Raw genomic sequence first — 24,522 nt, 5'->3', positions numbered from 1 at the left:
TTATGGGTTGAATTTAATTCCGGAATGCGGACCGTCCGTTCACTACCAGAGACAGTAATTGTAATTCTCAGCGGTGGCGAGGTCGAAACCTCATCCGAAAATCAAATCCAAAACGCACACATCGCATCACACAGGATGTTGCAACCGCCCTAGTCGTCAGTCAGGTGACGATAACGAAAAAAGCGACGTGCGATATAGAGCTGCGCACCTTTATTCCTTCCTGTGTGTGTGTTTATCTTTTGTTCACCTTCTTGATGACCTTAGCTTATGGAATTAACAGCTTTAGATAAGATGTTGAGCAGGTATATAGGTGCCAAAGTCGTTGACTGTCTTAACCGATCCTTGATCCGCCCATGGGACCGCATTTTTCAGACGCAGCCACGGTCAATTGGGACCGACTTCATCTCCTGTTTTTATTAGAGGTGCCATTAACGAGGAGGAAACTATTGGGAGGTCATTTCATTTTTTTCTTTTTTTTTCGCCCTAAATTTATTTATTTATTTTACATTTTTTGTGCTGTAGAAGGAAATGCGCATTTTTTTGGCGACATGTTCAGTCAGTTCCCGACGCAGGTAACAATTTGAATTTCCCCGGTATTTTGAATTCAGATCACGTTTTTGTTGGATTCGCCCTTCGATTGTATTTTTTGGGGTTTTTTTTTTACCACGTGAGCTCCACGAATCGGTCGGAAATGTCGAGTTCTAATTTCCTATGTTATGACGACCTTGTTATACTTTTTCTTTCTCCCTTGTGACAGTCGGAGGGAATTTCAAAATCAAGGAGAAGAGAGACGTCGCAGTTAAGAATAGCACCTGACTTTGGATCCCGTGTGAGATGATGGCCCCAGGAACCACCGCCAGTTCTCTCTCTGTGAGAAAAATAAAAATAAAATGCGATATGAATCGACAGAGACACACAACTCCCCCCCGGAGCAAATAGAGTCGGTGGTGCGCTTATTCAAACCCGCCAAAGTTCCAGTTCCAGTGAATGATCGTCGTGTTCCACCTCTCTAGTCCTGTACCACAGGCAGGGCACGGATTCTATGCGTGTCCGTGCATTTTCATTCCATCCATCCATCCGTCCGTTTCTTTGGAAGAAAAAAAGAAGAAGGGAGAGAGAAAGAGAAAAAAAGGTACAAGGAGAAAAGACGGTTGTTGATTGGTTGACTTGCCTCTCTCTACCTGGCGCAGGTGAGAGATGGGGTGGGAGGAGAGTTTTCAAAAAAAGAAAAAAACGGGTGATTCTTGGCGTGTGTATGAAAACACACAGAGAGGACGTAGACACCGGAGGGGATATTATGGACCGCGGGTCGGCCGCTACGGTCGCCACTGCAGCGCCTAGTAGAGGCGAGAGACTGGCTCGACTTTAGTAGTGCTCGAGCAAGCTTCGGAGCTGGTATCCAAGTGAAGGGAGCCCCCAACAACACGCAACAACAATCTCTTCAAACACAAGACAGTAGTACTACATACAATACCGTTTTCTCTCTCTCTTTCCCTCTTACACCCTCCGCTAAAAGGAAAAGAGAGAAGTCAACTGTGAGAGGCTTCGCCGGAATTTTCTTTGTCCCTTTCACAGAGTGCCCTCCGTTTGTCGACGTGTTGGGGGTAGAAGAAGAAAACAAAGTGCGTCCGAGTTCGGTTTATTTTTTCTAAGGGGCAGGGAAATATTCGGCGTTGTTTTGATTTCATTTATGTATTTGGGGCTGTTGTACAACACAAGCTGGTCGTGTGAGTTGGAAATGTTCCAGCAGCTGAAGAAGTAGCCCAGCACTTTTCTCTCTCTCCTTTTTTTTAGCCATTCAATTTTGGTTTTCCTCTTCTTCCTTGGCTGGATCGGCAACAAGAAAAGATCAAATTCGATGGATGGAGAAGTTCAACGTCCGTTGGTCGCCATCCTCGTTTCTCGTGTCATCTCGTCCCCGCAGAATTGTTGATTGTGAATTCGGATAGAAGAAATGTGCCGCTACTTTGATGGGTCATCTTGTTAAACGGTCGACGGATTGTGACAGTGTCCAGTTATCATCCCGTTAGTTGAAACAAGAAGAAATAGAAGCAAGCAAGCAAGCACCGTGTTCTTTGCCTCCTCGTACAAGAGAGAAATAATCCGAAGAAGAAGAAGAAGAATAAAAAAGTGTTCCGAGAGAGAAAATCGTGTCCGGGTCCCTGTGCGGAATTTGTCTTTCCATATAAAGAGAAAACAAGGTGAGTGCTGACACGAGCTAATATCTCTTTCTTTCTTTGGTTCTCTTGTGTGAGCTCGGATTCTATTCGACGAGACACAACTAAAAAAATGTGTGTATCGCCTTGATAGAGAAATGGCATTGTGACGAAATCGAATTTGTCTTTTGGCATTTAGAAACTGCGAAAAAGACGCAAACGGACGTAAATGGTCAAGTTTGGTTGGACCCGCTTTTCCATGTCGCCTTGTTTCGTCGGCCAACACAATTTTTGATTATTTTCAGTTATTTTCAAGTCAGAAAAAGAGAGAGAGAGAGGAGGAAAAAACCGGAATCCGTAAGCCTAGGTTGATTCCTCCGGATGTGGATCGACCGGTTAGATGAGTTTTATTTTATTTTATTTCATTTTATTTAAGAAAGAGAGAAGGGGCCTTGCCACTTGTGTGACCTTAGACATTTACGAACGTACGATAAGTAGACTGGTAGTAGTAGTAGTCGAGTGAGGTAATCGAGTGGCTAGTAGTTTAGCCTTTTTGAATGCAGCAGAACCTTGGGGCTGAATGTGATGGAAAGTCTTGTCTTCCGGCTGATCGCTCGGATCATGTTCCATTTTTGTTTTTCTTCTTCCTCCTCTCTTTCTAAACTCATTCGCCACACTATGAATGCCAAACGCGCAGTTTGTTAATGAGACGTCGATAGGGTTGGACAAGTTGCGCGAGGCTAAATGAACTCTTGTTCTCATTTCCCTTTTTTGCAATGGCGCTGAGACTGTGATTGTCGTTTGTTTTTCTCTTTCTCGATTTTCCAATGGATAACCAAGTTTCTTTCGTTGCTGTTTGGATTTTTTCTCTCTCTCCGACATCCAAAGAGGTCAACGCCTAGCACTAGAAAACTCCCAGAGTCTTTTTTAAAAATTCTTTTGCCTCTCTCTCTCTTTCTTTCTATTCCACCTTTCTCCCTCTCTTTTCACTCGGCCTCATCTCTCTTCCATCTTTCTTTCCACCTTTTCTTTTTTTATTTCCCTTCTTCTCTTTCTTCTTTTCGTCTAGACAATGCGCAACCATCGTCATATTCCGGTTTATTTCGTGCCGGTACTTTTTTTTTCTATCCCTCGTCTGTTAAACAGAACGGCGCACAGGAGGGAGAGAGAGGGAATCTAGAAGAGAGAATGGCGCAATTTGATGGTTATATTTTACACCTTGTTCGTTTAGTTGTTGTTTTCTTGTTGGCGCTTTCTCCTCTATATGACCCGATCGCCCTCAAATTCGTCCGTTCATTTTCATCACCAACTGTTTTGGCTCTTTTGGCTTCGTTCAAAGTTGTGCGATTTCACCACCACGGCTCGATCCATCTGGCGCCGGTGGGTTTTCCTTTTTCATTTCTGACTCGGGTGGGGGGGACTGCCAAGTAGATACGTGAGCGTTTCGATTGCATCACGTGGCGACATTGCGACTCATTGTATCAGTTTGGAGTTTTCGTTGGAAAAAGAGAAACAAGTCCAGCCGCACCGCCATTTGATTTGATTTGATTAGAAAGAATAAAAAAATGACACAATGGAGCTTAAATAACGGTGTCCCGACCGGATGAATGGGGGATTTGTTAATCACAATTTTCCCCCCCTTCACCGATACTATACTACGATACGAATGACGTAATCCAAAGTCCGTGTTATCAGAGCTCGAATATCTGAGGCTTTTGTGTTACGCTTTGTGACGCGATTTGCTCGGGGATGACGTGATCGGTCCGCATATCTTTCCGTGGGAAGCAGCTCCCATTGCCCACGTAGGGGGTGGAAAACAGAGTCATTTGGATAATTGTATGTGGCGCATTGCACCGAAATCGTAAAAAAACGTAAAAATGGGACTGGCGACATTTTCCACCTGAATGGCAATTAAAAATTCATTTTACGAGTTCCCAAACGAATAATCATGCGCGTTAAAAGTAGAGATGGAATTACCGAGTCACTGGCAATGTTTTCATACTTGTGCCTAATATGGAAATGCCCTTTTTTCCCATTTTAAAAATAGCCAATGTCAATCCTCTTCATTCCCCTCTTTTTTTCTTCTTGTTATTTCAACTCTGGAGGCAAATAATGAGAAAAAGGTGCAACATCCCGTGACGTGACCCATTCAGTGGTGGTGGTGGTGGTGCCATCCTGCCGCCGTTCTCTTTCTTATCTCCCAAGAAGAAGAAGAAGAACGTCTTTTACCTTTTTTCCTCTTAGACCTCACCTACATTTTGAAGTTTTGGTGGTGGTGGTGGTTTTTTGGTTATTCCTCCCGAGGGTAGGAGGAGGAGGAGGCGTTCGACGCTGCATAATAACGCCATTCACTTCTTTTTATTTCTCCCAAGTTCGTCGTCAACATGTGCATATAAATAGGCGCCCAAGCGGAGCCGTCGTGAAAAGAAAACGCCAATGACATCACGCTCAGAGTCTCTTGGGGTCTCTTTGGGTTGAGGTGGGTGACGAGACTCACGACATCCCCTGATCGTGACAGGGTCGTCAGTTGCCTCGTCGTTTCCTTTCCATCTCCTCTTTTCAAAAGACATTCGTGATTTGCGTGATGAGTGCCAAGTTGACTCTTTTCCTTTGTCTCTTGGCGACCCGAGGACCTTCCTCCGTCGAAAGAAAAACACGTGGCCAATCACGGCCACGGCTGCTGATGTTTAGAAACAATTTGAATGTTTCAATTGTCATACCTACTACTACTACTACCTCTCCTTTTTCTTTCTTTCTTTCTGCATTTGCGGGTTTGTGTTCGTTCGTTCGTTTCGTTCCTTCCACGAATTCCGACCCAATTTTTCGGCTTTTTCTCTCCGACAGCGGCCCCGAAAAATTCCGAAAATCGACGGAAAAAAAAGGAAATTTTATTTTTATTGGACCGCATTTCGTGAAAGAAGAAAAAAAAATTCCCATTGACCTCCGTTCAAGTATCTCTCGTTTTCTAGTGCGTAATAGTTGTGAATTTACCCGTAGAGAAGTTAACCGTCAGAAAACAAAAGGAGAGTTAACCCTCGTTGGCGAACGTATAAAATTCGTGAATATTGAGCTTTGGAAAATTGGCTTGCGGATAAACAGGTTGTAAACCATAACTAAACAAGATAAGAGTTGTTCATTTTTATATTTTCTGCTGAGTAACTGCTGTTGAAGGGATTGGGCTGGGTCGTGAAGGGGGTTAGTTTTTTGGTTGTGCACGCCTGAGCGCAACAGCACACACACACACAGGCAGACAGGCGGTTGTTAGGTTAGGTTTTTTCGTGTGTGTGTGTGTTTGTTATTTACACATGTGCTCGCCGTGGCTTGAGCTTTCAGGCCGCTGCCGTTTGATTGCCAAAGTAAACGGACCTTGACACGATTCGTCCGGTGATTTCGGCATGACCACGACGTGCCGAGTCGATGCGGCTGTTGCATCACGCGCCCAGCAAACTTGAGCTGGAACCCGAGCCAAAGTCAACACAAGAAGAAGAAGAAGTTGAGAGTCGGACGACGACGACGATGATAATAAAGATGACAAATCATGAAAGAAAGAAAAAAAAGGGGGGGGGGGGCCGAACCTCTCTCTCACTAGGAAATTTTTTGTTCATTCAAATCAATAAATCAGCAAATATTGCGCGACGACGACTTTGCCGCTGGCAAGGCGATCAGATGGCAAGGCGTGAAAATGGCCAACTGCCCAGTCTTATACAATGGCCAAAACAAAAACACACTCGCGTGGCCATGAAACGTTACGTACGTACACACATTGCGAAATTTGTTTCAGCTTTTCCTTTAAATTGAAATTTCGCTAAAAATCTAAAAATAAAAGAGAAAAAATTCCTTTGGGTTTCTTTGGAATGAAATCGGACGCTACTGAACTCTTTAACCGTGAACCCCCAAAAAACTAAGACAAATCGGCCCGCACTTTCATTCCCGTTCACGAACCGTCTCTTTTCGAGCTTAACGAGAGAGAGAGAGAGAGCGGGAGAGATAATGTAAACCGGACGACACGGTCCTGCGTCGGAATAGACTGCCGCCAATAATAAACATTTGTGTGTGTGTCGGTGACGTCAAGCGCGAAAAAAAGAACATGGAAATTCAATCGAGAGTGACTTACACATTTTCAAAGTGTTTTTGACGATCGTTTTTTCCGTCGCAGCACAGCAGATGTACTTATTTAATATCAACAACTCGGTGAATTTAGTTTTTTATTTTTAATTGTCTCTCGGACGAAATTGCTCGTTAGGCGATTTTTCTTATTCGGCCAACAAAAGACGGCGGATTGAAATCTCCACAACACCGGTAGCTCCTTTATACGTACACATTTCCAAATGAGGAATATTATAGATCTCTCTTTGCCTGCGGCTGTTATTTTTTCCCCCTGGACTTATCGGTGATGTAAGAGCGTCTTTTGTTTGACTTTTGGGCTGTGTATCTATTTCTACCTCTCCAATCTCAAATTTAGGCTATTAACAATAGCTGATTCCTTTTTTATTTATTTATTTTGTAGTTTCTCAAATTCTTGAATTGGGTAATGTGGTAAATAAATGGCAGCAGTGGGGTAGTAAGTCTGTGAGTCAATGGCGATATCAAGCGTGGCGGGCGTGTGAAAGTTCAACCTTGCCAACGCGTTCAACAGAACCGAAAAGAAAGAAATGAACAACAAGAGAATCGGCACAGCCCGAGAGAAAGAACAAGAAAAAGGATAAAAAGGAGAAGGAGCTCAGGATTCGGGCGGGTTGGCGTGAAATTCGAAGTGACCAGTAAAGCGAAACGAATGAGAATAACAAAAAAAAAGACAAAAGAAAAGAGAAATATAGTATAACTTTTTTTTATTTTTTTATTTTTTAAAACTGATCTCGTACGGCGTGAAAAGAAGAAAAAAAAAGTCGCGAGTCAGTAAATAAATAAATAAATAAAGTTTTACATTCTATCCAGTTTTTTTTTTTTTTTTTTTATTATTCGGTTCCCATTGGAATCCGGATTTTTTCTTTCTTAATTCTTGTTTTCTTTGGTCGACCGAACGATATGAAATGAAAAATCAGCCAGTAAGAACGTCATATACATATAAGATCTTGGAATTTTATTGTTTCTAACATGGCGTATGGGGATCAGTTTCCACGTGACGTCGACAATTATTTCGTGTGACACTAAACCGGGGCGGGACCAGTCCTGTGTGACTTACACGTTTTTCGTTTGTTATTTTTGTTATTTTTTCGCGGTGCCATTTTGATATTTTTCAGGGACGCCATTTTGAGGTTTTGTCAACGCGTTTATTTTACGTGCCGATAGCCGTTCGATCGTTTTTTCTTTTTTCTCTGCGGTTGCCATCATTAGTTGGTTACTCGCTAACGAGCGTACGGCGACGAAAGATTGTGCTGCGACTGGCTGGATCACGACTCGTGTATAGATATTTATTTTGAGAGAGAGAGAGAGAGTTCCCCCCCCCACCAACCGTCTTATTTCTGCTTGTGATTGTTGGTGATGTTGGGATCTCTCCTTGATGGACCTTGATCGTCTCTACTTGCATTAGAGAGAGAACCGCGTCCAGCTTTGGCCGTCCAGCTTTGGCCGTCTCTGCTGTGTAGAGTGCGGTTTTCTTCTTCTGTTTGACTTGTGACCAGTGGCTTATTTCTCGCTCGGCGCAATGAGGCTGCACGTTCCTTTTTTTATTTTTTATTATTTGATCTCAAACGCTGCGTGAAGAACGCCGGCTGGTGCTGCATTCCATTCATTGAATGGAAACCGGGAGCTGCTGCTCTTTCTTCCATGATAGAAAATGATGGCGCAATTTCAAATGGTCGTCGTTACACTGCCGCGTGTCTATCTGTAGGCTATTCGTCACGGACTCTTTGTGATCGACACATGTCGGTGCAGTGTGTGGACAGTCTGACGGGAAAACACACGTCCATGTCGTCATGTAACTCGGCTCGTCGGCCGAAACCATTGGGGCAACCACTTCACCCCATCTCCTCTTTTTCTTTCGAGTCTATCGTCCAGCAACTGGTTTCAGCCATTCTCTTTTTTATTTCTTCTGGGCTGTCCAGGAGAAAGAGAAGGGCCGGACTGTGTATATAATATCGCAATCGTTTGATTTCCCCATCATCTCCCTCGTGTTTGCCTATGACAACACAAAAACCACCGACTGAGTGACTAACTGACTTTCCACTAGAGTAGAGAGAGAAGCCTGGCCCTTATTCGATAGTCGACCGGATAATATTGGATCCGGTGCCTCGAGACACACACGACGTTGTTGTTGTCGTTGTCGACTTTGACGTTTTCTATTTGATTTTGGATTTGTAGTTGCTGTTGAACCGGAGGGGAAGAATTCAGGGCGACCGCCGCCGAGTTTCTGGGAAAATCCGCCGACTCGTCCCACTCGTCGTCAGACCGTTGCAATTGTTTGTCTAAAATTGCGGGTGGAAGAAAAAGGGGGAAAAAAGGAAAACGCAAAGGGGTCAGCCAACTCGCCAACTCAACGCATGATTTCACCACTTTACCTACTAAAACCCAGACATGTGCAATCAATAATAACCAGCCCTTCATTCAGTCCACACCACCACCACCACCGCCGCCTCTATTGACGTAACAATTCCGTGTCTGATTATTATCAGCCAAGTCCAAAAATAGAAAAAAGGGGGCGACATAATCATAGAGAGACCACCGCAGGTCAATTTTGTCTGGCAACACGTTACGGAGAATTTTAAAATAAAAAATAGAATAAAATAGAATAAACAAAATGATTGCAGAAGGCAAATTCCCCCACCCCTCCAGTCCCGCTATGGGGAATTGAACGTTTGGGGGCTTTCGTGTTGTATTTGGCTGACCATGAAAACAACAAACCAGAACTTTTATTCGATTATATTTTTTCGAGAAAGTGCGCCGTTTGTCACGCGCCACCAGATCCGTAAGCCTCTTGCGTTTTGCACGTAAATAGAAAAAAAAAGGAAAACTGCGCGAGTTTTGATGATTCACGACGGTCTGTATCTCCCGTGTTAAATCGCATGACGGGCGTTCAAATGGAAAGACACACAAAAAACCCGTTGACGCCAATCGTCAACTCACAGAGGATTGGACTGGATTTTCCAGCTTGGCCCGGTGACGAAGGTTATAGAGACATACTCGTTCGCACGGCATCAGTGTGTGTGACACGATTTGTTTTTTGTTTTTGTTTTTTTTCCCCGATTGTATTCCAGTCCAATTTCTAATTGGCCGTCTGGTTGATCACGCACGGACAAACACTTTTTATTTTATTTTTTTGTTTTATTAAGAGCGGGTGACTCTTAATGACATGGACGACCTTGTCGACGTCTAATGATTGTCTGACCGATTCGCCATTTCTCTCGATTGTTTGATTTATCTGATGCGTTGATGGGGGTTGACGGGTTGTCCTGATGGTTACGTGCGACGGGGGACAGAGAGAGAGTGTGTGACTGGGTGTCACGATCGCCGTGTCTAAATCTCACACGGCCGGCATGGCTCCGGCCAAAGAAACGAAAGAAAAGAAAACCCCACAAAATGTAGATCAAACAGAAAAGTAGTCAGAACAAAATTTGTTTCATACAATTGCGTAAATTAGCTCCGTCTAGTCCAGAGACACGCCCTTTTTCTATTTTGTACTAACCAGATAGGAAAAATGTAAATTAGCCGCGAGTACTGATTCAACAATAACACGAGAGTAATGCGTTCAAGTTTTTTGTTGTTCGAAGGCGTCCAGCAGTTGTAGTCTTGTGAAGGACGAATTGTTATTTGCACGAGGGGGTCCCGCCTCCTTATCAATTTCATTAGCTGCTGGGCGAAATTATTTTGTTTCTCGTTTTGTCGTTGTGTGCGAAACGAACCGAAAATACCACCGCCACCGCATTTGATTGTCTTTTTTTTTGGCTCGGCCGACCGATTTTTCTCAATCCTTTTCAACGTTCCATTCACGCTCCATGGCCAGAACTATACGGAGAGTCCCGGCTGGGTGAAGATGTCACGTGACCGAGGCTTAGCAACCAGTAAAGCAACAACGCTTTTTGTTTTGTTTTGTTTCTTGATGGGAAAGAAAAGAATTCACCTTGGCTTTTTCACGCAGAGGATGATGCGTGTGTGTGGAATGTTCGTGACTGTTTTTTGGAATTTCAATTATTTGCTTTGTTTCTTTTTTGCTTCGCCATTTTGTCGGCTGATGGTCCATGGCAAATCGACCATGTTGAACAGTCTGTAATATTTTTTAGCGAGTGCTACTACCCGGATAACGAAGCGGATATGTCTGGTGGTGCTTTTTTTTTAGTTATTGCCGTCGTAATAATCTCCCGCCGTGTGTAAGTCATGGCCCCGAGCTGATGGACTCGGCAGTCCTCCTCCTTCCGCCATCATTTTGGCCATTTCTCCATCTCCCCCCAAGGTGACGATTGGCTCCCCCCGTCCGATCGATCCAACTTCCTTGTTCTCCTTAAAAAGAAATGTGTGCGCAACATGCAAGTCCACCAGTCTCTCTCCAATCCCGAATAGGAGCGTGAGCGTCTCCCGTTGATTACCAAATGCAGACCCCGCACGAGAGTCGGGGGAGTTTTTCTTCTCTTGACGCGCGCAAGTCTTTCAAGGTTGTGTCGTTCAGCCACGTAACTTTCCGTCTCTCTCTCTCTCGATTGCCGTTTCCAACCGTTGAACCCGTAGCCCTTTTCTCGAAAGTATTAGCATATTCCATTCTGGGTTGATTCTTCTCTTTCTCTTTCTTCTTCTTCTTCTTACTTTTTGAAATGTTTTATTAGACTTTTTCTTCCTTTTAAACGGAGAAGAAAGACGATGATTTGTTGAGATGAACTTACGGTTGGTATAGTAGGGGGGGATTATACACATACCTGGACGAAAGGGTGAACGAGGGGTAGAACGAATTGAGTTTTTCAAGGACTTGAAGGACTAGGTGGGTTGCATTCAGAGGGTAGAAGAAGAAGAATAACTGGGCAGGTAGATTTCAATGGTGGATGCGTGTGTGCCGTTAAGAAGAGCATTTGCCCGGATGAAACAGTAACGAGACAAATGGCAAAAGACGGAATGGAGAGGAGTAGGAGGGAGGAGGCCAGTCGGAATAGAGTGAACGAGTCAAAATTTCCTTTTTTTGAAAAATAGGAAAATGGGAAAAACCTTGAAACACACCCAAGAAGAAGAAGAAGGAGGAAATTGTTATTTTTTCGTACTCGTGTGATGCGATGGAATAAGACGGTGGGTTTCTCGGTGTTGTTTCAAACCAACAACTCTTAAAAGACACACAGCACGTACGCACGGTGCCGACCGACCCAACGGGTCCAACATTCAAAGGAGGATCTCGGTTGGATTTTCCCCCTCAAAATCCGACCTTGAAAAGAAACTCGAAAAAGATGGAGAAATCAGAAATGTACCTGGACTGCTGGTAGTAGTGTTACCTTGTTTTGTGGCGGCCGCCGCTGGTCCTGCCCTGCTGGTCATGTCGTTATTCATATCCGTTTGAGGTCTCTGCTCTTCCCTTTGATTTTCTTCTTTCTTCTTTTACTAGTCGCCTATACAGTGCTTGAATAACAAAGTTCATTTCTTTTAAAAATGGGGGGATCTTGCCAGGGTCGAATCCTTTCCTTACCAAACGACATAATATAATAACTATTTGATTATCAGCCGAGTGGAAGCTCTGCAACGCGCGTGCCTGCCTCACCATCTTCTTCTTCCTTGTATATCCTTATTGTCTCGCCAAAGAAGCGCTGGACCGTATCGCATTTGAAAAAACTGGATTTTCCCGGGTTCTATTCAAATGCGGTGGGCCTTGAATTGTTTTATTAGACGCCGGTGACGACAACGTTTGTTGTGGCATTCGCCGTTGTGTTTTGCTCGGTAGCTGAGCCCTGGCAAAGAATGAAAAACACGCATCGTCGAGAGAGAGAAAGAAAAGAGACTTGACAAGAGATAAAAAGAAACTCGACACACGCCAGCAACGGCGAGAGTACAGTAGATGATGTCAAGGTCTTCTCGCTAGGCAGACGGGACTCGGATGGCCGATTTCTTCATCGTCGCAATGGACATTGTAGGCCGAGTTACTTTACTACATGGGCTCCTTTTTGATTCGTTACGTACAACTGCATAATGCTGACTCGGCGCTTTTATCCTCTTGGACTGATGACGACACCAGTGGCTATTAACAAATACGTTAAAGCACCACGTAGCCTTTGAGAAAAAGTCGTTTCCTCTTGTCTTTTTTGGTTTCAACTCTTTTGTCTTTTAGACTCGTACCCTTGGTTCGTTTGGGAAAATGGAAAGATGTGTTTGGATTGGGTTGTTTTTAAATGAGAGAAGAAATTGTAGCGTGACCAGTTTGAGGGGTTTTCCCCCGCCACTTTGTAAGCGGCTGACGTGACTCGTCCGTCATTGCGCAATTCAAAATTTGAAAGAAAAACAACATGGCCGCCACCACCGACAAAATATCTAGAGAAGGAAAAGTCTGGAAAAATCGAGAAAATGCCGGTTATGAAGTGTGCCATCTCTAGAACCCCACCACTCTGAACGAAAATCCAAATTTAAATTCCGTTGGCCTTGCGGAATAATAAGCTTTGGGGGGGAACGAATCAAAAAAAGTCCTTCCAGATTTTTTGATGGGCTGCAATCGAATTGAATGTAAGCCCGGCCAAGAAACGAAACTTTTGAAGCAAAAAAACAAATGGGGAGTGACACAAGATTTAGATTTTTTCATTTGGCTGCGTTGCTCCACATGCGGAACCGAATTGTCAACCAACAACGAGAATGTCCCAATGGCTTGATTGTCGAAATGCTCCAATCAACGTGACGCCGTGCGTGCGTGCAATATTGCGTCTCCCCAGTCCTCTATTCACGTGTTTATTGACTATAGTCACGACATCAAGGTTGAACTGGATTTCTCCGCACAAATGATAACAACACTCAAACAAAACCCCCCCAAAAAAACTATAAATCAGAAATTGTGATGGATCAAATTCATGAGGAGAAATGGAATCCCGTGTGTGTGTGTGTGTGGCTATGAGAAAGAAATGAGGAGGTCGCGTGATATTCGATGCATATTGGATTACACACGCAGTTGTATCCATCTCAGTCATTTCGGACAGAGAGAGAGAAAGGTCAAATGTGTTTTGAATTTAATTCTCTCTTCCATACGGCGGCGGTGGCAGACATTCCCGTTGTTTTTTTTTTTGTTTTTTTTTCACGTTTGCAATTTGATTTAAAACTTTTTCTCGAGTCTCGTTCGTAGGTGTTGCATATACAACTTTTTTTCTTCTCATGTTTGATTGGAATCGAGATGATATATTGATTGGAACGTGATTGGGATTTGATTTCAGGCATTCTGGACATGTTTTCAACCATGTTGAGCGGCGGTGGTAACCGGCGGGCCACCAGTTTGGGCAAGGGTCACCTCAGTCAGGCGGCGGCCGCCCGACTGGCCCGCACTTCTTCCTGGAACGACGGCCTGGACGGCGCAGGAATTCCAACGACTCCCTCGACAAACAACGACACCACTTCTTCTTCAGCAGCAGCAGCAACAGCAACAGGCCATCATTCGATTCTAAGGGTAAGTCCGTCCGTCCCATTTGTGTTTTTCCTTTTTCCCAACGGCCCTCGGGACAACCGAAAAAAAAACCCCGGTCGTTAACGCCCATTGTGGCTCGGTCATTAATCTCGAAATTCAAAGATAAATTTATTTGGATTTCATTTCTCTACGATTCACTGACTCTTAATCGACGTGTCAATAATCCCAGTTTGAGAATAGATTCCATTCGTTCACTTAGAGGGAAACATTAAAAAAGAACTTTTTTTCTTTTCTCTAAATTCTCGATTGTTCCCGAAAGAAAAAGACGTCGTGACTTTCGTTTTTTTCCTTTTCCTTTCTACCCCAATGGCCAACAACGGCCAGTTTACTTGTTTTTCATGTTGTCCACCGTACAAATCATTTTCCGTGACAAAAAGAAACCAAAAAACGAGAGACACTTTGAGCTTCGCTACCTGTTGGTGGGCACCAAATGGAATTTGTACGAAATCAAACGGGTGCCCAATACAATTCGACTTGTTTGAACAAATAATAATTTAATGTTTTTTTTTTTTTTAATGTGGCCTTGTGTATTATGTTCTGGATCCGACAGGTGGCCGACGAGTCGACTCGACAACAACCGACTACACTGCAGCAACTGCAGGCCCAACAACAGGCCCGAATGCGACGCAGTTCGATGAGGCGGATGGTCCGATTCCGCATGTCCGCCGGTTCCACCGGAGGTCCGTCGGCGGACGTTGACCCGATCAACGTCTCCTCTGCCTCTCCTTCAGGTAAACAACAACAATAACAACATCACGCACGCCACAAAAGGCGATAGAGAAAGAAGGGGGTCGACTTGTGCTGCTCTCTGTCGTTACTCACGCGACCTCGTCAACGACAATCTCTTTTTTTTTAATCCGAATTCATTCAACTGTGGATAATGATGCCGTGGGGTGAATGTTATCCGCAAGAGGGAGGGGGGAAACAGGTGAACTTTTTTTTCCATCCGAGGATGATGCAACAATTGACGTTGGAAAATGGGGATGTGAAAACAAAAGAAGAACAAGAGTCAGGTGCGTTTCCATCGTCGAGCAGGTGGCAGGTGAATAAATGCGTGTGGGTAACACACGGCTGATGAACAATAATGAAAATGGGATTTTCGGGATCGTCAAAAATTAAAAAGTTAAAAAAGAAAAAAAGGGAAAAATGAATAAAACAGACGGGGGGTAAATTTCACTCGGAAATTGTTGACCGTGACCAATTAAAATGGACGCTAGATGATGGGTTGAATTATTTTCTCTCAAATGTTTACGACTCATTACGGAGAATATTTCGTCATACGCCGTTTGGTTCTATTGTTGAAATGAAGAAAGTTTTCAAACTGAATAGATAACAGCTTCATCACGAGACAATTTGTGTTTTTAAACGAGTCGTTATTAATTACTACAGCGCGGCCTGAGCAATTGTTTTTGGTCGCCAACTGGAATTCATCTTTTGTTTTTGCTTCACGACAGGTGAGGGTGGTGTTGACGGCGACGGCCATCTTAGCGGGACAAAGAGTTGCAATGGCCAGCCGCCGCATTATCCATCGGCTAACGACGGAGCAGATGCGACCAGCAGCGCCTCGGTGAGAAATGAATGCAGAGCTCTTGGCGGTGGTGGCGGCGGCCATAAGAGTCTGAACGAGAGTCTCGGCAACGTTGGCAGCAGTACCAGCAGCAGTACCAGCAGCACGAGTAGCAGTTCGGGGGACGAGCGTTCCAGTCGGGCGGCGGTCCCGTTACTATGGCAACCCATGAACAAGCAGCAACCCCTGGCCATGATGGAGGAAACGAGCAACAGCAGCCGCAGCTCTGCCGCCAGCCCGTTCCCACCTCCGCTATTGCCTCCGCCTCCTTTTTCTTCTTCAACTTCTTCTTCAACTTCTTGCCAGCGCTCGGGCGCCATTCCGACGGCCTTCGTCAGTCCAGCCGTGTCGACTAGCGAATCGGTGGCAGCTGGAAGCCGATCCGCCAGTGATGCGACAGCCACTCCATCGTATTCGTCGTCTACCTTTCAAGTTGAATCCGAACAAGAGCCAACGAATCGATGGCCGTCTGCAACGAATAACTCGGCCGCCGTAGTGTCTCATCCGCCGACCGCCTCGCCAGTTAACTCTTCCGGGACCGGAAGAGAAGTGCTAGTGCGTCAAGTGTCGCGTTTCTCTGTCATGCAGACGTCCCTGGATGGGGACCAGCAGCAATTGTCGTCTTCGGCTGCTGCCGGAACGGCTGGCGACTCTTTGGCCAATCCGCCGCCGTCTGGCGAATTGAGAGATCCTTGCAGCAGCAGCAGCAGCGCCACCATCGGCGTCCATCGTCCCCTGACGTCGTCGTCGTCGAATCAATCGAGACGTCAACGCGGACGGAGTGGACGGACTCGTGAAGGTGGCGGCGGAGGCGGAGGTCATTCACGGGCTCGGCGCCAACGTTCCAACATGAGCGCCGCTTCCGGAACTTCACGCGCCTCGACCGTCTCGTCACCCGATACGCCCATTGTCCGCTCTCAAAGAAGGTCAGTCATCATCGTCATCAGTTGTGTTTTCTCTCATTTGTGGCGTTTCAATGGACTTGCTTGAGGCTGAAATGATGACTGGAAATGTTAATCCATTTCCTTCTGTTGTTCTTGACTGGAAAGGAACAGAAACAGCCCAAAATTGCGTCTAAGGTCGACTTCCTTTCGACTTCTTCCTGATTCGCCATGTAGACGTAACCTTCACGTATTTCACGTCGTCGTCGACAGTTTCGGTTTGGCCATTGTCGATTTTCTATCCAGAACAACAGAAAACCAACTTTTCTCACGGACTTTTTTTTTCTTTTTTTAACTGAGGAAAGAAAAAAGGAAAGGATTTTGATTTTCTTTATTTCCCCCCTTCTCTTTTTATTTGTGAACGACGGAAAATAAAGTTAAAAAAAACGCCGGAAGAAAACGTGTCGAAACGGCCGCTGCCCCAATCGTTGTTTCTCCCGGTAGCCATGGGAACGAAACGACTGGAAGAAGAAGAGCCGATTCTTCTCTCTACATTTTCCCCCCGTCGTTTTCAGAGAACCAAAAGGAAAATGAACCAGTGGCGAAATCCGACTAGAAGAGAAGATTTCTATGCGCACTTGACGATATTTATTGCTGGTAATCATCTAACAAACAAAAAAACGGAGGGGATCATTTGAAATCAGAGAGTGGGAAAGTGTTTTCAACGATTGAAAAAAGACCAAAAAGTTGTAATTAAAGCTCTTTGAATTGAAAAATTAAAAGTCGGATTATATTCCGCCAGGGTCTTATTATTCACCCGGAATTCCTATTTTAGCAACGACTGAAATTCAACACTCGAAATAATCCAAGAATTTCAATCAAATAAGAAATAATAAGCTGAACAATTTCCAACATCAAATTTCACATGTCACGCGCGGTACACGTAGCCTGGGCATTTTTTTATCTTTTTTTTCAAAATGGTAAATAGGAAAAAACAAACAGAGGGACCGCAGTGGGGCCAACGATTCTCTCGACTGGATTCACCGTTACTCTGAACTTTCAATTTTTCTTTCTTTTTCTTTCTTCATTTCTTTCCTCCATATTTTTATAGGTACGCTCAATCCGTTTACCTACCCGTATACTCTCCTTGCTCGATAAGACATTAAACAAGTTTCTTTCTTTTACCTCGGATAATAATAATAGTATTTCATTCACGCTCCGTTAAAAGCGCCCGCGCTGGAGCGTAGACGAAATTCGAACACCTTTCAAACAAAACAAGAAACAAAAAGCGTCGACGGATTGATGGAAGGAGGAAAAAAAAAAACTTTTTTCTGTCCAGTTGGCCGAACTGTTTAACGAGGCGAAAACCTGAACTCGAAACGAAATTCTCTAAGAAAGATGGACGGTTTGATGCTGATGACATTATGGCGTGAAAATGGGAGTAGGAACGACATTACGCGGGCTGGATTCTGCTGGCCGACAACATGAAACATTTAATAAAAAAAGAAAAAGGAAAAAAGAGTTCCGTTGTGTCCGAGACTCTTAACGTCGACTGGCGGCAAGGTGAAAATCATTACGACGGCGCACTCACAGGCCAGCCGGGCTTTTCTATATATTATTTCCAGCATAATCGCTGCTGCTGCTGCTTTTTGGCTGGACCGTTGCTATACGGCCGCTGCCTGAGCCGCGTTTGTCTTTTGTTCTTCTTCTTCTTTCTCTCTCCGACTTGTAATCGGGCGGGTTGTAATAAATAATTCCCACGATTAGAGCAATACGAGTGCTCTGCGCTCTGATGCCCCAGCCAAAAAGGACAGCACACTCAAAAAGAAAAAGAAGAAGAATGAAAGGAATTTGAAATCTCTCGACCGCCATAAACATACCGCAGACGGACGCAGAGAATCAAAGGGCATCTGCCCCAATCTTTTTTTTTTCCTTTTTCTTTGTTATTTAGTTGGTTGTTGTTGTTGTTGTTGTTGTTTCAGGTTCTACTGGAAGACAAAAAGAAATGAGGAATGTTGTTGTTGTCTCCATTTCTCTGATTATTTTCACTTTCCTTAGTCTTATTTGATGCAAATGACTCGAATGACACGGAATTTCTTTTCGCATTGAATTGATAACAGGAGGAATCGCAATGCGGATGGCAACGTCGATCCCGAGGAGGAGTCGCGCCGGAAACTCGGCGGCATTTGGCCGCACAACATGTCGCCCATGTTCGCCCTGCTGGCCGCCACCCTGGGCCTCTTCAACGTCTCCCGTTTCGCCCTGTTGAGCATCGAGTACGGCGGCAACTTTATCGTCCAGTTTATGCTCCTGTCGTTCCTCTTTGGCATCCCGCTCCTCTGCTTTCACGCCTGCCTCGGCCAATTCCTCGGCTCCAACGTCATCGACATGTGGCGCATCTCGCCCATTTTCAAAGTAATTTCCCTCTTTTTTTAAATTAATACGATTTCCTATAATAAAACGAATGCATTGATTTCCGTCGTGTCCATCTCAGGGAGTGGGCATCGCTCTGCTCATCGGCCAGGCCATCAGCGGCATCTACAGCATCGTCGGCGTGGCCTGGATGTTTTTCTACTTCCGCGATTCCTTCATCGCCCAGGAGGATCGCTACAAATGGTCAAAGTGCTACGAGCAAATTCGCGGCTGCTCCCAACCCACCAACTATTCGTTCAGCCTCGAAGAAACCATTCCCGATTACTTCCAGTAAGACATGAATTGACTTTTTTGTTTAAATTTTTCTTTCGAAAACTGCGGTTCCGCCATGTTACACAAGGCCGCGAGCCGCCACACATTTGAATGTTTTTCGTTTTGGCCATTCTCAAAGTCACCATGAAATGGCCTCGCTATAGACGTACACCTTGATGGATAGTGTTAACCTCATCAAGTTAATTACACAGGTGGAAATAACATTTTTTTTTTTTGTACATTTTTATAATCGTCATCGAAGGGCCCGGGTGTTGCAGCGCAGCGCTCCCTGGTCACCGCCACTCAGCTTCATGTCTCTCAAGTTTGAGCTGGCCTTCAACTTGGCCGTTATCTGGATGATCGTTTTCGTAGCCCTCGGCAAAGGTATCAAGAAAAACACACGACACACACGTTATAAAACTGATCAGATTGATCCGTCCTAAGTTGAAACCATTTTGTCGTCATCTTTTTCATCTTTTTCTAAATGGAATTTTTCTTTTATTATTCTTATTCCATTTTTCTTCGTTCGGATGGATGGATGGATTGAATCCAGGGCTTCGTTCGTACGGCAAAGTGGTTTACGCCTTCGGCACGCTGCCCATTCTCGGCTATTTCATCATCTGCGTCAAGGTGCTGGGCTACAGCTCGTCGGTGCCGAACAGCGGCGTTGGAGGCGTCCTCGACCGGACTCCTTGGAACGAGTTTTTCACAGACACCAAAGTACGTCCGTCCGTTTAACAGTTTGAAACTTTGAATCACTTGTCTTGGCTAACATGTATAGAGTCAACCGGTATAACTGTATAGTCGAGACACGCGATATGAGCTGCTTGCTTCCCCCTTTACTTTATCCAACGGTACATTCACTTAAACAAAACAAAAACAACAGCAAAACAAAAGAACCGGACAGAGATTTATTGACTTGATCCGGACGTTAAGAGCTCAACCGTTACACATTCGCTATTTTGATATGCGCACATAAAAGTCTCGGTTCGTTGACTCTTTTAACGATTTTTTCATTTTTTTCTTTTACTTGTCCATCCATTCGTTTTTTCCTCCTGGCTCGTGTTATTTTCCCTCCCGAAATATTGTTATTAATGGCCAATGGCCGTTTCGTGTGTTGTGTTGTCCATAGGTCTGGGTGATTGCAGCCCGCGAGGTGTTTATGACTTGGGGCATGTGCGGCGCCATCGTCATGCAAATCACGTCTCACAATCGGTACGGGCACAGCTTGCGGCGTGACATCACCGTCGTCATTGGTCTCACGCTCTTCGTCCTCATGTTGTCCGGCTTCCTGGCATCCGCCTGCCTACAAATCATCAACTCTAGAGGCCCTTACGAATACATCATGAGCTCATTCGGTATATCCGTTCATTTTTAATTCAATTTGAATTTTTGAATTTTACCGCCAATTTCTTCGTTGCACAGAAACGGACAAGAGTTACAGATTCCTCAAGAATTTGCGATTCATGCGACAACACCAACAGGCCAATCTTCTCAACAAGTATGAACACACGAGCATTTTTGCTAATTCAATGGAATTCTCTAATGAGTTTCAATTTTCTATTTAGGCAAGAGGAATTCCACAACAATTTGGTGATGGGAGTGGCTGTGCGTGAAGGTGACGACGGTCCGGGTGACCATTCGGGTTACCAGCCGATCCGACTGGCGACGGAATTGTTTCCAGCCCTGGTGGCCATCATCGGGCCCACCGAGTTCTCGCCTTTTTGGGCCGTCCTCTTCTACTTTTCCCTGGTGGCGTTTGGCATCGCCCAGCAGCTGGCCATTTGGCATTGCGTCATCAACGGCATCGTGGCCTTTCGCTCGTGTTGCCTCAAGTCCTGGGAGACGACCATCACTTTTTGCACGTGCCTCGTCGGATTCTTCCTCTGCCTCCCCCTCGCCACCGAGGTGAGTTGTTGTACAATTTCGTCCACCTCTCTCTCCCGTTCCACGAAATCGGCCATTTTTTTAAAACTCCCGTTGCACGAAAATCAAGACACGGCCGGCCTTGCGCTGTCGTTGGTTTTTTGCGACTTGGGAAAAATTATTCGTCGGGATATTGCGAGTTGATTGATGGTTCAGCCCGTCCTTAAGACGTCGGCACTTTAACCGGAAAAGTCAATACGTGATGATGACGCTCATTCCAACTTGTTTTTTGGCCTTGAGGCGCGTGCACCCAGTCGGTTGTGTCTCCCTGATTTTCCATCGAGTCACGATGAAGCGAAGTTTAATCCTCGAGTCACGATGTGTGTGTGTGTTTTATTCATTTTCCTAATTGTCTTATTCGTGTTATTTGTGATTTAGTTGGGGATTTCCATCGTTTACCACCTGGATTACGTGGTGGGCTCGCTGTGGTGGCTCATGATCATCTACGTCGTCCAAATAGCGGCCGTCTTGATTGTTCGCGGTCGGCCCTACAATGGCGAAAGTATCGTGGCCGTCCTCGTCAAAGGGCCCGGCTGCATGGCCAACTGGTGCGTCCCCATGCTCACTTTCTCGTGGAGCGTCGTTTTGCCCGTTGGACTCTTGGTATTTTATTTATTATGACATTCACTTTCGCTTCTTCTTCAATGGCCATGGTGCTCATTTTCAATTGTTTTCTTATTATTTTTGCTTTTCATTTTTAAATTGAATTATCGCAGGTGCTGAGTGTGTCGTCTTTCAAAATGGGCCATTTCTGCGACATGTTCAATTGGCGAATGACCGAAGGCTACGCTTATTGGCCCCTTTGGGCCCGTCAGGCTGGGTCCATGCTTCAATTGATTCCTATCCTTCTCATTCCAGCCGTCGGCCTCATCCAGTGCATCCGATATCTCTCTTCCGGCCCGTCTGACTTGTTTGATGTAAGATGAAAAACAAAACAAAAAAGACAATTCACTCGATTTCACATTTGACTTTGTTTTTCTTGGTGGGGAATCAATTTGCAGAGGATCAAATTACTTTACCGGCCAAACTTCCGAACGTACCTCATCCCGAGCCAGTCGTCTTCCCGCACTGCATCCAGGTCGTCGCGCAGTCAGCAGAGGAGCGAGCGGCGCAGATCGGGTCGTTCCTCACGATCCCGTTCGCGCTCGCCATCGCCTAATCCGGCAACGTTTCCCGATCCGCCGCCCAAATACACTCCGCCTCCGACCTACAACACGGCCACTGGAGCGCGGTAATCCACCACCTAACAATATTTTCCATTTTTCCTATTTTAATTTCATTTGGTTCGATTGCCTACAGGATTGCCAAAATGTTGCGCGAGAGCATCCGGCGCAGTTTCCGCCAGATCCGCGACATGACGACCCCCGTCCACACTCCTGGCAACACGGTGACGAGCATGGCCGCCATGGCCGAAATGGATTTGGGAAGAGATCACCACCACCAGACGTCCATCACTTCCGCTTCCAGGCACTTGCCTCCAGCTTACACTTCCGTCATCCTGGAAATGCGCAGCCATGGATCGGAAAGTCTCCGGCCGGGCATTCTCAGCGACCGTCTCTCCCAGTTGGTGGACTGCGAAAGTACCGAAGCCTCGACGTCCGGCAGCAGCAGCGCTTGTTCCAGCACGACCGATTGCACTGGTGGAACGACCAGTTCCAGCAGCTCAGACACGACCAGCAGCAGCGTCCCCATGACGGCGGCCGAGCTGACCCGCCTCTTGCGCGAATCCTTCCGCCGCAGCGCTCGCAGCAGTTTGCGCTTCATCCGCAAGAACATGGCCAAGCCAGCCGCAGACACGGAGCGGTCCGTCACCGATGACGACGACACGACCGACACGGACCAAGGCGGCGGCCGTCATTTGGTCAACGGGGCCGTCCGCATCCACCGCGACCCGTCCCTGTCCAATGTCGTCGTCACTTTACCCAACGCCACTGGCAATCACTCGGAAAGTATCGCCTGAGCCCCCGCAGCTTCTCATTTCCTGCCTTATACACCTTGGATTTTTTGTCCGGCCTCTCGTTTCCGTCCGTCCCGATCTGTTTTTATCATCGAACAATTCCGCGCAATTCTTGTCTGTAAAAAAAGGGAAAATTATTATTTTTTGACTGCCGTCGATTTTGACCCTTCGTTCTCTCCCTCCAATATGGCCTCCTCCCTTTCTGTTTATCACCCCCTGCACTTGGGAGCAGCCCCGTACCATTGCGTCACTAAATGTTGTTCCCAGTCGAGCGATTGTTGCGACCAGCCAGCCACAGAATGGAAGTCTATAACTGGAGCTCTCTTTCTCTTTCTTTGTATATTCTAACGAGAGACCGTTGGAGGACTTTGCGATTGCATCAAACAGCGCAGCAGCAGCAGCAGCTTAACCACAAAGGGAAATTGGGCTAAATGCCGACCAAGTGAAATGTGGCTGCAATCGAAAGTCTGATGACGTGCCTTTAATTTTCCCCCAAACGAATAGGGTCAACAGCCACGTTGTTGCTATTTGATCAGACTAAACAAACAAAACAAAACAAAACAAAAAAAAACACATAAAATTATTATGCGAATAATATCTAATTTGGATGGCAACTGCAATTCTACGATTTCTTTTTTGAGGGGGGGTTCTCTTGTTCGCGTGACAAAAACAGGATTTCTAACATTTGGCTTGAATTTGTTTCCGACTTTTGCTGTGTATTTTTGTGTATGATTCGTGTGTCGATGTACAGACCTAGTCAGATGAAACCGCGCCTGCATTTTTCTGTCGCCTCTTTTGTTGTCTGATGATTTGACGGTAAGTTTTCATTTGAGACTCTCAACGTCCGACGATTTTTGTATCATTTTTTTTTATTGTAATCTCTTTTTCTCTTGTTGATGTTGACGTTTTCACTTCACCTTTCCCTCCTCGCCGCCTCTCTCCCTTTGACCTTAATTGACCGTTTGATTTTCCTCATTGAATTATTATTGCTGATGTCTACGTATTAAACGCCTTTAATCGGTTCAATTCGTCGATTTAATTCAATCCCATGGGAGGAATGAAATGAGAGCCGTTTGAACTCGGCGCCTTTTTGGGTCCGATGATTATTAACGTCAACTAGACTCCTGTGGCTTCCTGGGTACGAATCAATTCAACTCCTATACCACACGTGGTGAGCTCTGCATTCGAGAATTGATATCACGCAGCTTATTTTTCCAAACGGTGTACGATTCATTTTCTCAAAAAAAAAGAAACGAGTGAAAAGACCCAACCAAAAATGGCGTTTCACAATTGCACCGTGACCGTTTCTACCTAATTTGATTCTCAACCGGATGTCTGGAGAAAATCACGGAAGCCTTTTTTTTTTTACAGCAGAACAAGGCTCACGCTAATCTGAATGAGGAAACTGCTACATTATTATTATTATTGTATTCTATATTTAAATTCTTTCAATGCTCGTCCTGCTGAGGTCGACGATCTCCTCGGGGATCGCTTCCGTTGCCACACCTGTTGTTCTTTGTTCTCCGTAATTATTTTTCTGGTTTTGTTCCAGTACTTACTAGCTAGGGGCAGCCAGAGAGGTGCTCATTTACTTCATCCAGCAGCAGGCGGAGCAGGCGTGATTGGGTAATTGGGTACCGGTATGGATGGACTTGAATTCGCACCGTTTTGTCAGGAATGACGGAAATGAAATGCTGTGGGTGCTGCCCGTCGAAATAATTGCACCGCATTTGCATAGCTTTTCGTGCTCTGTATTTATCCAGGTGAACATTCCGTCTGGAATCGTG

The 24,522-nt window shown here is 45.3% G+C and overlaps 1 protein-coding gene across 1 annotated transcript; it reads left to right on the top strand.

Annotated features, from left to right (window-relative positions):
• On the top strand, nt 1-23,761 carry LOC124344332 (sodium-dependent transporter bedraggled-like). Its single transcript, XM_046797848.1, has 17 exons — nt 1-453; nt 523-572; nt 758-2,201; nt 13,472-13,701; nt 14,270-14,450; nt 15,174-16,212; nt 18,288-18,582; nt 18,662-18,870; nt 19,115-19,236; nt 19,406-19,572; nt 19,985-20,210; nt 20,278-20,353; nt 20,421-20,760; nt 21,157-21,381; nt 21,495-21,695; nt 21,780-22,009; nt 22,078-23,761. Exons 4-17 carry the CDS (start codon nt 13,483-13,485, stop codon nt 22,736-22,738), a joined length of 4,191 nt encoding a protein of 1,396 aa, XP_046653804.1. The 5' UTR covers nt 1-453; nt 523-572; nt 758-2,201; nt 13,472-13,482; the 3' UTR covers nt 22,739-23,761.
• The last annotated feature ends 761 nt before the right edge of the window (nt 23,762-24,522 follow it).

Source organism: Daphnia pulicaria, chromosome 1 (genome assembly GCF_021234035.1).
Source record: "Daphnia pulicaria isolate SC F1-1A chromosome 1, SC_F0-13Bv2, whole genome shotgun sequence".
NCBI lineage: Eukaryota > Metazoa > Arthropoda > Branchiopoda > Diplostraca > Daphniidae > Daphnia > Daphnia pulicaria.
Note: the sequence above shows the minus strand (reverse complement) of the source record. Positions and strands in the feature narration are given on the sequence as shown.